Source organism: Bidens hawaiensis, unplaced genomic scaffold, assembly GCF_021521415.1.
Source record: "Bidens hawaiensis isolate Kalapana, Puna unplaced genomic scaffold, B.hawaiensis_p1.1 tig00021509_1, whole genome shotgun sequence".
NCBI lineage: Eukaryota > Viridiplantae > Streptophyta > Magnoliopsida > Asterales > Asteraceae > Bidens > Bidens hawaiensis.
Window position 1 is genome coordinate 168,176 of NW_027493343.1, and position 13,214 is coordinate 181,389.

The window sequence follows — 13,214 nt, forward strand, 5'->3', positions numbered from 1 at the left end:
CACGAATTCGGTCGGTTTTGGCTACTACGATACCGAAGCTAAAGAAAGGAAAAAATATATATATAAATTGAGTGGACCAATGTGGTGGTGTCGGTCGGTAAACTCGGTCGTTGGTAAAACTAAGCGTTGAGACGTTGAGTCTATGCAATTAGGTTGGTTTTCGTCACATTTGTTATGATTCATAATTAAAAAAACAAAAGAAAAAAGAAAATTATCATTCAGCAAGCTTCCGTTATGCTCGTTACGGTGTCAGAACGGGAAAAAACAAAATGCTTTGGACAAGTAGGTTTCATGTCCGTTGATGGTGTAGTGAATTAAAAAAATAAATTCGTCACCGTAAAGAAATCAGTCGGTATCGAACTACAATACTAAAACTAAAATAAAACAGCAACAAAACCTCGCGGCAAACAGAAAAAAACACCATGCTCGTTGCGGCTACGTAACGACGCAAATTCTATCAATATAGAAAGCGATAACATTAATAAGGGGTGAAACACAACAAATAATAATAACCAACGTTTAGCGGCCGCTAACCGATGTGAATTCGGCCGATATCAACACGAATTTGGTCGGTATCAATTTACGGTACCGAAAGTAATAGAATAAAAAAATAATTGACAACAAAACTCGCAGCAAAAGAAAAAAACTTGCGCATTACGACTACGAACAAGCACAAATTTGATTGATGTCGGTTACGTTCGTTACGGTTTCAACAAGTTATAAAATAGCAAGAACACACAAAATATAAATAATAATAAAAAATGTAATTCATGTGCAGCTCTAGCGTGTACAATGTACTTTGATGTTTGTAGAAAGCATTGGACACTAATAATCAGAAATAAGTGACTTATACCTTCACATTAAGCATATGGCTGGAAAAGAATACCAAAAAAAATCAAATAAATAATATGTGTAAAAAGGTCCTTACAGGAATTGAACCTGAGCTGAGGTCAAAACTTGGTTTTCCACATTCTACTCATAACCACTAGAGCAATGCATCATAATTGTTTGTTTTTCACTATTATTAAATATACCCTTTTTAACACTATCATGGCAGAATTGTGGCACCGACATTGCAATTTTAATCTATAGTATAATACCGTGTGAAAATACGAGTATAACATATCGTGACTACCATGTGAATATGGTATCATGATCTATAAACAATACTTGTTTGATATTGTTTTCTAAGAAAAACATTATAATTTTTCTTTCGCTACCTAATGCACGTCTTCTAATGTGGATGAAAATATAGTTTTTGTTTTTTCTAGCTGTTAATTTGGTGGTGAGAGGGCCACGAACCCTAGAAAATATTTTTATAGATATTCATAGATTTTCGAGTCGAAATTCAGTTATATAACACAAAACTTTTGGTTTGGCTCGGCCGTTCGGGTCGGGTTATATCTTTGTATAATTATTCTTGGTTCAGTTCGGTCATTTTGATCGGGTAGCATCATGTCAGGTCATAAAAAAACATGATCAAACAAAATATTATATAATAAAAAAAAATGTATGTGAAACAAATTGATAATTAAAATAAAATAAATCTAATGTGGACAGGAGTTTGGATGATATAGACGCTGGAACGGACGATCAGGCAGCGGGCAGTCGACAACCAACAGATCGCAGCGTAAGCGATTGATCGGTGAGGTCAGAAGTCAGGTCGACGGTCGAACGCTTACCCGCTTCACACAAATTAGAATTCGGACCTCACTTATTTTTTTAATTAGGTTAAATGTGTATTGGGTTGAGTATTGAATTAAAAATTTTGATAGAGATTGATTGAGTTAAGCAATAAGCTTTGAAAATTGGGTGATTCGGTTGGGTAATATTTGACTTAAAATTTGGGCATTAAACTCAAATTTAATTATAACTAGTGGATGCCCCAGCGCGAAGGTTTCAATCGGTTGCGTTTCCGGCTCGTATGCTTAAGTTACAATCGTGCATTATAGTACGCATTATAATAGTAACTGTTAGCATGTTTTTACAAAAGTCTCACCTATTTAAATAACACTTGCTTGCATATCATAGTTGCATCTTAGATTCACATTTACATACAAGGTTCCTTACATCAACCAGCTACAAAAGCTATGCCAATCATATCTATTTTTGCAAAACCACTACCTGTTGCTAGCTATTTTGTTTTAATAGGTAGTTGTTGACTATAAAAGCTTGGTTTGTTGAAACTGCAATCTTGGTTTTTTTACTTTTGGGTGGGATGCTAGTCCAAATATATGGACTTCTTTGTGTCACTTACACTTGTAATACTCGTAAGCGACTGCCGACGTTTTATTATGGCTTCCAACTATCCTCAATAAAAGGTCATTGCAAAATAAGCAACAGTTAATATTCAGAATCCATTTAACACTAATCGGTTTGCATCAGACAACGAAAACGCTAGTTTAACTCATCAATCTTACCTCTTTTTAGGCTTCTTAAATCTCAATCGAACACCTACATCTTCTTTATTAGATGACCCGTAGCTCCTAATTTTCACCCCTGCAAACAACCATAAATACGCATCAAAATAGCTTTTAACCTTTTACTTTCCTCTGGTACACAATTAACTAAACTTACCCAATTTTTCAGCCGGAAACCAACCATCAAAATCATTCTGACATTCTTCCAAAACATTGTAAGTATCGTTTAAAAGAATAATTATAATTGTCATTATTCGATAGGTTTTGAATTAGAGCAATTATTTCTCATTTTAGTTTTCGTAGTGTAATAAAATTAAAGAAGACAAAACAAATGAATCAGACAAAACATTAAGATTAACATATATCTGCTGATAGTTATTAGTCACTTAATTTACAAAACTAAACATAAAATTACAGAAAAACTTAGCGCCCAATAATGAGCCTCACTAATGTTCCATCCTTTGTATTCATTAAACTCATCAAGTGAAATTTCTTGCTAATTTATGAGCCAAAATAGGGGATAAATTCATACCATAATGTTCATCAGCAAGTAACCTTTTATCCCTCAAACTTTCCAGTAACTCATATTGTTCATTCATATTCTCTAATTACTTAAAAAGACATAGTTGACCACTAAATGAGAAAATTAGCATGATCTTAAAGCTATTGATATCTAATGCTAATTACATTATTAGTTATAATATCTGCAAGGTGTTTAATGAGATTTCGCAGCAACTGATATTGAATTTCCAAATCTCTGCTACAACAACTAAATCACGTCATGTGCCTGTAACTAAATGATAAACAAAACCGAAGAATCTGATTTCAAATTGAATTTATACACAAAGATTACCGACGTAGAAAACAAACCTAATGCAAAAAAGAAGGAAGCAGTAGCACCACTACAATTGCCCTCACCACCCCTTCCCGTCGCATACTCACGTATTTTGTATTCCACCCACTCTCACCACCGCCAATTACGAACCTTAATCCTCCTCCTCTGTTTGGGGGTGACGGAATCAACCCATATGCCGACGGTGTTGATTCATTGTTGATTTGTTGGCCGGCTCTAATCAGACTCAAACACAATCTCAAGTATACTATATCCAAAACACCCTCCAGTACTGTAGACTGCTACACTATATCTTAGGTTTTCTTTAATATTTAGAGTAATTATATTTGTAGAGATTTCCGTTTTATTTTTTTTATTAGGGTCGGTCTCAAACTTTCATGGAAGTCGTCTCGAAATATCATAGGGGTCGATTTCAAAATTTCACATTGGTCGGTCGGGATTTTTTAGACTATCATCATCATCGTATTCAATATATCCCGCCAATAGCAAAGCTATGGTAGGGTCTGAGGAGGGTAAGATGTAGACAGCCTTACCTCTACCCCATAGGGATAGAGAGGCTGCTTCCGGTGAGACCCTCGGCTCGATAGTAGTTTTGCATCAAGCCTTGGATATAAGGCACATATCACTCAATCATCGGGACACCGGCTGATTGGTGCATGTACTCTTGTCTTTCGGCTATCAACGCCACCACATGATGCCTGATTAACCTTCCGTCACTTTTAACGTTATTTTCATGAGATTATTAAAATAACGTCAAAATTCGTGCAATTTCACTTTTGCCCACCCGTGGGTTCACACATATATACATTATATGCGCGCACCGCAAGCAAGGCGTGGGATTTTTTTTTTAGACTATATTAATACTAAATTTTTCTTTTTCATACTATCCTATGAGTAGGTCCGCCAAAGCCGCAAAACCTTAGCATAAGTAAGCATGGATGACGTGGCTACGTTTTTATTATCAACATTTTGTCGAAGAAAACAGTCATTCAAAATTAAGTGTTACATAAATTAAGTTTGGTTCTCAACTTTGAACTAGTCTTATTGTACAAACAAATACCAAGCAAGCAATTACTCGAATCACCAATCAACGTATGCTCTTGTCAACGGCTAAGCGACATAATACATAGGATCGGGCATCTTGAAGGTGCGATCTCCAGGATTGTTACCGAGTAAATCGCTCCATTGATCACTCATGTTACCTCTAATCTTGTACCCAGCCTCTTCTATCTCCTTTCTTTTGCCAGATTTGTATGCCACCGCGTTACTTTGATCATTGTCTCCCCTATATATTTTCAAACAATAAATACATTTAAAAAAAACACATGAAATGCATGGAAGTAGGTAACAATGATTTATTCAAAAAACAAAACATTAAATAAATAGTTTTATTATTTTACAATAAAAAAAAGAATTGGTGACCTTAGGATTAGCTTCATCCATTGAGTATAACCAACTGCCTTTAGATTTCTGATACGAGGTTGTCTTGAAGCTTCTCTTGATCCAGTAATAAACACGATCTTAAATCCCAAATTTACCAGTTTTTTGTACAGTTTAAGAGACCCTGGGATCGCTGGCGCCACGTTCTTCTCCGCCCACTGGCTAAACTTCGTCCAATACATTGGTACAAATCTTAACATTCAATACAAACTCATTAGAACGCAAGAGCACGATAAAAAATACGAAGAAGAACAATAAATAAACTTTTTAACGAGTTTGTTGTTGTTATTATTATTATTTTTATTTTTATTTTTATTATTATTATTGTCACTTCTCATGTGATTTGATACCTTACCATTTGAAAAGACAGTAAGTAAATAAATAAGGGTTTAAGAAGTTATTATACCCGAAAGCAACATCGTCACGAGCGAAATAAGGGATATTAGAGAGTGTGGTTTCATCGATGTCGAAAACCCACACGTCCTTGCCGTCACCGCTGATGTTAAGACCTTTTGCATACTTATAGGCTTCGGCCGCAACAATATCGCAGTCCTTGCGATATTGTTTACCGAGCATGTAATGCCCGACATAGTCTACGCATGATTCGGGAATATGGGTCCAATCCCTGAGGTTGTTGGCTTCGACGGCCACACGCCAACTCAAGCAGTCGAGGTATGGATGTTTGTGGTCGGCGGAGCCGGAATGTGGTGTTAGGAAGTGGATTTGGTTGTTGACCGGTGATGCAACGGCTGTTGTGATGGTCAACATAAGAATAAGATATGAGGAACCCATGTTTTGAAGGTAATTGTGTTGTTAAGTGGTAGTAAGTAGTAACATAATCGTGGTTTAATAAGTCATGTTTTTTGTAATAAGGTCTCTCTTTGTGATATATTACAAGTTTACCACTTTGATCATTTCACATTAAATTATGTTATATATAGCATGTTTTGATTAAACTTATTAAAATAATATATAAAATGAATATTTTAATTGTATTTTTAATTTTTTAGTGTACACATGCATGCAAAAGTATGAATCGAATCCTTTGTGAAGGTCAAAGTAACACACCACCTGATTTACTCAAGACATGTGATTTAAGTATTTAATCCATTAGTGCTGCTTGTGGGACGGGTCTTGGGTTCAAACTCCGACATCACTCGATTGAAGTTCGCTTAGTGTAAAAACATACTATGTATATCATCATAGTTTAAAGGTCATCAAAATTTTAATATACATATTAGCTACTATTCTCACAATTTGCATCGCTTTAAACATAGCTTTAACACACATTTATTTTATTCACCAACATTCATAAAAATGGAACATTTTGATAGTTTAGCTATTAAAATGTAAAATTAATCGTTACATAATTTCATGATTTAATTTTCATTACAAAATAAGTATATTATATATATATATTAAAAACTTAAATTTCCCTCACATTTCTCACTATTCATCAAATGCGCATACTTTTTGAAAGTCTCTACATTCATTTGTTAACTTTAGTTTATTAAGTTTTGTCACACAAGTTTAATGAATATATTTATTAGCCATTTACTTTAATTAATCAAATTTAGTTAGCTAAACTTTTGCCATGCAAGTTTGGTAAGTATGATTTTTTGCCTCTCTGCTGTAGTTTTAAACTTTGGTTTATTAAACTTCTTCCACAAAAATTTCAAATATATATATATATATATATATATATATATATATGATCTCTTAACTTTGGTAATATATAACTTTCACCATTTCAGCTTAAATCTTTACTTTTTGGACCCTCGGCTTTGATACTAAAACTTTTGCCACAATACTTTTTATATAATAAACCGAACTGATTTCGATCAACTTTACGATGCGTACTGTAACATCCCAAATTTCAAATAATAATATTTTATATATTATTTCTTATAAGGGAAAAATTTGCTTGAGTTAGTAAATAAATAAAATAAAGAGGGAAAGATAAGTAGGCTAATTAATGGATTAATCATGGATTAAAAAGGAAATATGAGCATTAGGTCCATGGGCTTAAGGGAGTATAAATACCCCTTCAAACCCTAAATCTTTCCATTTTCTTCCATTTTATTCTCTCTACACCACAAAACACACACACTCTTAAACACACCCAACGGCCGCAAGAGAGAAGGTGAGATCCGAGATCAAACGGGCAAAGGTCTTTGATTAATCCTTGATAACCAAGCAAGATACACGATTCAAGTCCACAACCAAAGCTAGCCGTGACCTAAAAACCCTATAAGGTATGTTCTTGATCTTAAATGTTACGTTTTTATGAACGAATAATCATGAAACTCAAACCTAAAGTAGATCGGGTCTAGATAAATCATAAAGTTGCAAACTTGATGATTAGAATGAACTTAACAAACTTACGGTTATGAACGGTTCATCAAGAAAACCCTAGGTTTAGCTTAATGGACGTTTTATGCTTAAAGGTTTATGCTTTATACTTAAAACATATTAGATCGTGGTGAAAGGACGCCAAAGAACGTAAAACGGTTAGGATGAGTAGAAAGGATGTTTAAGGTTCATGGTATGAACCATAAAACTGTTAACCGAGCTAGGTACACGTTATAAAAATAGAAAGATGGGCTGAGCACACCTAACCTGAGGGTTCTCGGCCAAGACTAGGGGTTCTCGGCCAAGACTGAGGGTTCTCGGCCAACCCATGTTCTCGGCCAAATATGGGATTTCGATCAACACGAGATCTCGGTCAACACGGGATCTCGGTCAAACAGGGGATTTCGGTCAAGAATGGGTTCTCGGCCAATATGGTTCTCTACCAAGAGTTCTCGGCCACTTGGTTTTTGTATGGTTTGGGCCTGAGTTCAGGTGGGTCCAAACAGTGGACAGTTGGGCCTGAATTAGTTAAGCTCGTATGGTGCTAAGCCCACATTCCAAGTTAAAACAAAGTTAGCCCATTATCATGAACTAAACAAGAAAGCCCAGCTTAGAAAAGTGTTGGTTAATTAAAATACCAACTTAAATAATTATACGGTTAATTAATATATATAAATATTTAACAGTTAGCCGTGCACAACTAAAGAAGGGGATAACAATTAACGGTGAACGCAACATGATCCAGGTGAGTTTCTAGCCCCACTTCCTTGTTATGTTTTCGGGGCTGTGTGCATACTCGATGTAATTTGTTAATACACTTACCTTAAGTGATAAGTGTATGTCTTATATGATTTATGTATGAATGAATGTTTGATGATGCGTGAACGATATTCGGATATTGCATGCATCGTCATGGGATAGTTTAAAGATATGATTGATATATATATATATATATATATATATATATATATATATATATATATGAGATATATATGGAAGGTATGGTTAGGAAGGGAACGAACCCTAATAATATCCGAGAATGTAGGGAACGGACCCTAATAATATCCGCGAATGTAGGGAACGAAGCCTAATAATATCCGCGAATGTAGGGAACAGACCCTAATAATATATGCGAATGTTTTAGGACAAAGTATATGTATATGTGTATGTATAAAAGGAAAGAAGGAAAGTATGATAGTATGAACGTACGAAGAAAGGTAAGGAACTATGTATGTATATGTACCTTCGGGTGCGTGTTTAAGAATGTGTATGGACGTATTGTATGTTACTTAATTAACTAGAACTCACTCAACGTAGCTAACTTTTAGTATGCACGCAGGTGAGTAGGATGAGGCAGTTCGCTAGAAGGGAGCACGTGACATTGAATAAGAGGCTGGCATCGGAAGACTCAAGACGTTTAAGTTATTAGATTATGTTTAATTAGAAAGACAAAGATGTTTATTAAGACAAGTTATGAATTGATATGTAATGTTTTTGAAAGTTTAAATGTTCCGCGTATGTTTTATTAACTCTGATGATTAGACCAATATGAATGAGTAAATCCAACGCCCAATTGTAAGACACCGGTAACAGGGCCTTACACGTACCGCCACAACGCATGGTAGTTTTTGAACATGTATTACAATTAATCTGTTCCACCGCAACGTGGGATAAAAATACTTATTGTTAAAAACAAGAAAAAAAAGTATGTATACTTGTGTATAAAACAAAATAATATAATGTAGAGGAAAAACATACGATTTTGCCACGTTACTTATTTTAAGCAATTACAATAATTGAAAAAATTACATGGTCTCTTCAACTAAGAAAAATTCAACTTACTCATGTGGGTTTTGTTTGATGTGGATGGGTGTTGAAAATGTCATGTTAAATAAAGATGATTAAATATTAAAAGGATTTTGATGGATTTTAAACAATACATATTTTAGTTTCTTGAAGAGGTAGGTTCTCGCAAAGCCTAGTTGGACCCACAAGACTCACCTTGAAGAGGTACGTCTACGTAAAGACCAACTGGATCCGCAGGAGCCACCATGCTCAGAGAGATGAAGACCTTACACGCAGTAAGCCGGCTGTCCCCGCAGGAAAGTCTCCCTTGGTACAGTACCTTGCCTGTCCCCGCAGCTGTGGGTACAAGCCAAGAAGGAAGGCTACCCGCATTAACAGTAAGGCTACACGTATAAGGCACTAACTCTTATACTTCAGTAATGTCACCTGAAGAAGGAATGAGCAGAGCGGGAATATTCCCGCCCAAAAGAGCCAGTCCGTACGCTTCTAGAAGATCTTTTGTACTATACCTACCAAGGTATGGACAAATAGACAAGATCTGACAAAAGCAACCCATGAACCAATCACAGGGTGACAGCTCACTGACAATAGTACGAGGAGGAGCACGCTCCAGTACAAAATGTCACTATCAGCCGCTGCCTACCCACCAACTCCCATCATGGCACGAACGTAGCCCATAGTTGGTGGAAAAGGAATATTATATACAGCTGGCCGTACCTGCTTGAAAACCTACCTTCGGCTATAAATACTCCAACACCTTGGAACGGTATCATTATCTTCTCTCTAGCTATTTCTCTCTATATACACTTATATTTAGAGCAACCTAGTTTGATTCTCACGCCGGAGGGTGGTCACAAGGAGGAACCCCCCCCTCTCAGTGACGAGCTTACGGTGTCTGTTTTGCAGGTGGAGAAGAATGCCATCTTTGCCGGACCTAACCCTCGTGGGAAACATCTACTTAACCCTAAGATTATCCTTAATCTGTCGGGGTCACTTAGTGTTTCTTCATTGGCGCCATCCGTGCATTAAGCTAGAACTTACTCTTCTTTTTCTCAGTTTTTTCAAACTTCTGGAAAGATGGTTAAGGTTACTCCGATGCCAAAGCAACCGGGTAACCAAGAAACTCCGGTAACCACAACCACAGCTACTGGGGGGAACACCGGTGAATACACGATTGTTACGAACACTACCCCGGTTACCCAAGTCAGGGCAAGTGCAGTAAACAATCCTCTCCTGGGATTCATTGATACCCAGTTGGGGAAACAACAGACGAGACTTCCCCGACAAACCCCAGAACAAGTTAAAGCTTGGGCGGAAGCACGTCAAAAAAAATTCCAAGCCGAGTTGGACGAACGTTTACGTTCACTCCAACAGGCCAATGACAAATTCGATAAGCACTCGACAACAGCTCAACATGAGCAATGATTGCGAGTATGTGGATGATGAAGATTGGGAAGAATCTGACAGTGACGTAAACCCACGTCATAAGGCGAAAGGGAAGCGTAAAGAAGCAGACTTCCACTCGAGAAGAAATTTCGAAGAAACTTTCAAACCAAAGAACACGGGGGGAAACCCACGTGACTTCTCCAAAACTTTCAGACCAACTGTTGCGAATGCGGGAACGTCCAAATTTGCAAGGGACATTGCGGAAGAATCGCTCCAAAGAGTGCCAAACAGATGTCCAACATAGGCACTTACGATGACATATCTAACCCGGACGATCACATGAACAAATTTATAGCGGGGGCAACCGTCAGTGATTGGACGGCACCCACATGGTGTTACATGTTCCAAATGACGCTCGTCGGGGCAGCCAGAGCGTGGTTTGATCGTCTACCGGTCCACCACATCTACGATTGGGCAGACTTCCAGCACAAATTCAGCCAGCACTTCAGTCAACAAAGAAAATATACTGAAGAACAATGGACGATCCTCAACTGCATCCGAGAAGAAGACGAATCTTTGCTAGACTTCATCACTCGCTTCAACTCAAAGAAGCAAAGTATGGGCACTATTAGCGAAGATCTGTTCGCGCCGCTTTCATCCAAAGATGGCTTCAGAGCGAACCCCGAAAAGGTTGAAGCCATTATGAAAATGGAATCGCCTACTACCATCAAACAAGCTCAGACACTGAATGGACGACTAGTCGCACTTAACCGCTATTTGGCAAACTATGCGGAAAAGTCGTTCCCATTCGTGTCAACATTGAGAAATTGTTTGAAGAAAACGCACTTCCGCTGGACACCAGAAGCGGAAGCAGCCTTTCAAGAAATTCGGTCATGCTTGATCGAACTCCCAACACTCACAGCACCAGAAGTAGGGGAGGAATTAATTCTCTACCTCTCCACCACAGACAGAGCAACTGGGGCAGTCTTACTAGTAGAACGAAAGGGCATCCAGATGCCCATCTACTATGTAAGCCGCGTCTTAACAGACGTGGAAACCCGGTACTCCACTCTGGAAAAATTAGTCTTAGCGCTTGTACAGGCTTCACGTAGGCTAAGACGATATTTCCAAGGCCACCCAATCACCATTCTCACCAACTTCAAACTCGCAAACGTTCTAGGCAAACCCAAGTTGTCAGGGCGCCTAGCCAAATGGGCAATTGAGTTGGGAGAATACGTGATAAAGTACAAGCCAAGCCAGCCATAAAAGGCCAGGTCTTGGCCGACTTTATTGCAGAAGTCCCCGCTTCGCGGGAAAAAGAGTGCCAGGAAGAGGCTCAACCTACTCCAGCACAAGACATTAACGATGTCTGGCGACTCTATACTGATGGAGCAGCCAACAACGAAGGTTCAGGCGCAGGGTTGAAACTAACAACCCAGCAGGCCAAGAATACACTTACGCTATTTGGCTGGATTTCCCAAGTACGAATAACGAAGCGGAGTACGAAGCATTCTTGGCCGGATTAAGAATTGCGCGTAAAATGGGGGTAAAAAACTCGGAAGCCCACGTGGATTCCATGCTAGTAGCCAACCAGATAAACGGGACGTACACGGCCGTTAACGACACAATGGCCCTATACCTCGCACAAGCAAAAACCCTTATGCGCGATTTCAACGATTGCAAAGTTGTGCACATCAAGCAAGCTTGCATCGTTAGCCTTCACCCACTTGGGAAAGGACATCCGCGTTGAACTTCTTGGAGCACCATCAGTCCCGCACAAGGAAATTTGTGTCATCCAAACCAGCACGGAAACATGGATGACGCCAATCATAAATTACCTTGCGACAAGTGTACTACCAGAGTCAAAGACACAGGCAAGAAAGATATGCTATAAATCACTAAACTATCAACTTGTTGATGACATACTTTACAGGCGTAATTTCCTTGGCCCACTCCTCAGATGCGTTGACGACCAAGATTCCGACTACCTCCTAAGGGAAGTACACGAAGGCATCTGTGGAGTACACGCAGGTCCACGCGCAGTTGTAGCTAAGCTAAACAACGCGGGATACTTTTGGCCGGGGATGCACACGGATGCGCTGGCCTACATCAGAAAATGTAGGTCCTGCCAGCTCTACGTACCCAACACGCATCGCCCGAAGAACGAACTTGTTCCAGTCACTTCTTCATGGCCATTCCAGAAGTGGGCCATCGATGTTACAGGCCCATTTCCCACAGCAGCAGGGAACGTTCAGTTCCTAGTGGTAGCCATCGACTACTTCACCAAGTGGATAGAAGCAAAACCCCTAGCCCAAACAACCGCAAAACATATCAAAAAATTTATTTGGGAATTTATTATTTGTCGTTTTGGACTTTCACAGAATTTGGTGAGTGATAACGGCACCAACTTTGCTGACCATAAGCTACAAAAGTGGCTGAAAGAGCTTCAAATCACCCACACCTTTACCTCAGTGGCACACCCACAGGGTAATGGTGAGGTGGAAAGAGCAAACAAGAGCATCGTCGACGGCATAAAGAAAAGACTCTTGGAGCATAGATCCGGCTGGGTGGACGAAGTTCCACATGTCCTTTGGGCAAACAAAACGCTGAAAAAAGCAAGCACTGGCGAAACCCCATTCAGCCTCACCTATGGCACTGAAGCCATGGTTCCAGTCGAGATCGGTCTACCCTCACCAAGAGTCATAACTCAACCAGAAGACAATGATGCAGAAATACGGTTAGACCTTATGCTAACCGAAGAGCGCAGAGACTTAGCCGCAGCGCGTGAAGAGAACTACAAGCGACAAATGCAAAAGCGCTACAACACGCGGGTGAAACTCTGCAACTTCAATGTCGGAGACTACATACTGCATAACAACGAGGCTTCGAACCAGGAGCGCTCAGGAAAGCTGGCCCCGGTCTGGGAAGGGCCATACATTATTAAAGAAGTTCTGGGA

General features: G+C 38.8%; 1 protein-coding gene across 1 annotated transcript; it reads right to left on the reverse strand.

Annotated features, from left to right (window-relative positions):
- Positions 1-4,153: 4,153 nt before the first annotated feature.
- On the reverse strand, positions 4,154-5,529 carry LOC143563698 (acid phosphatase 1-like). Its single transcript, XM_077051186.1, has 3 exons — positions 5,120-5,529; positions 4,696-4,905; positions 4,154-4,558 (listed from the first exon to the last, which is right to left on the reverse strand). Exons 1-3 carry the CDS (start codon positions 5,503-5,505, stop codon positions 4,384-4,386), a joined length of 771 nt encoding a protein of 256 aa, XP_076907301.1. The 5' UTR covers positions 5,506-5,529; the 3' UTR covers positions 4,154-4,383.
- Between the last annotated feature and the right edge of the window lie 7,685 nt (positions 5,530-13,214).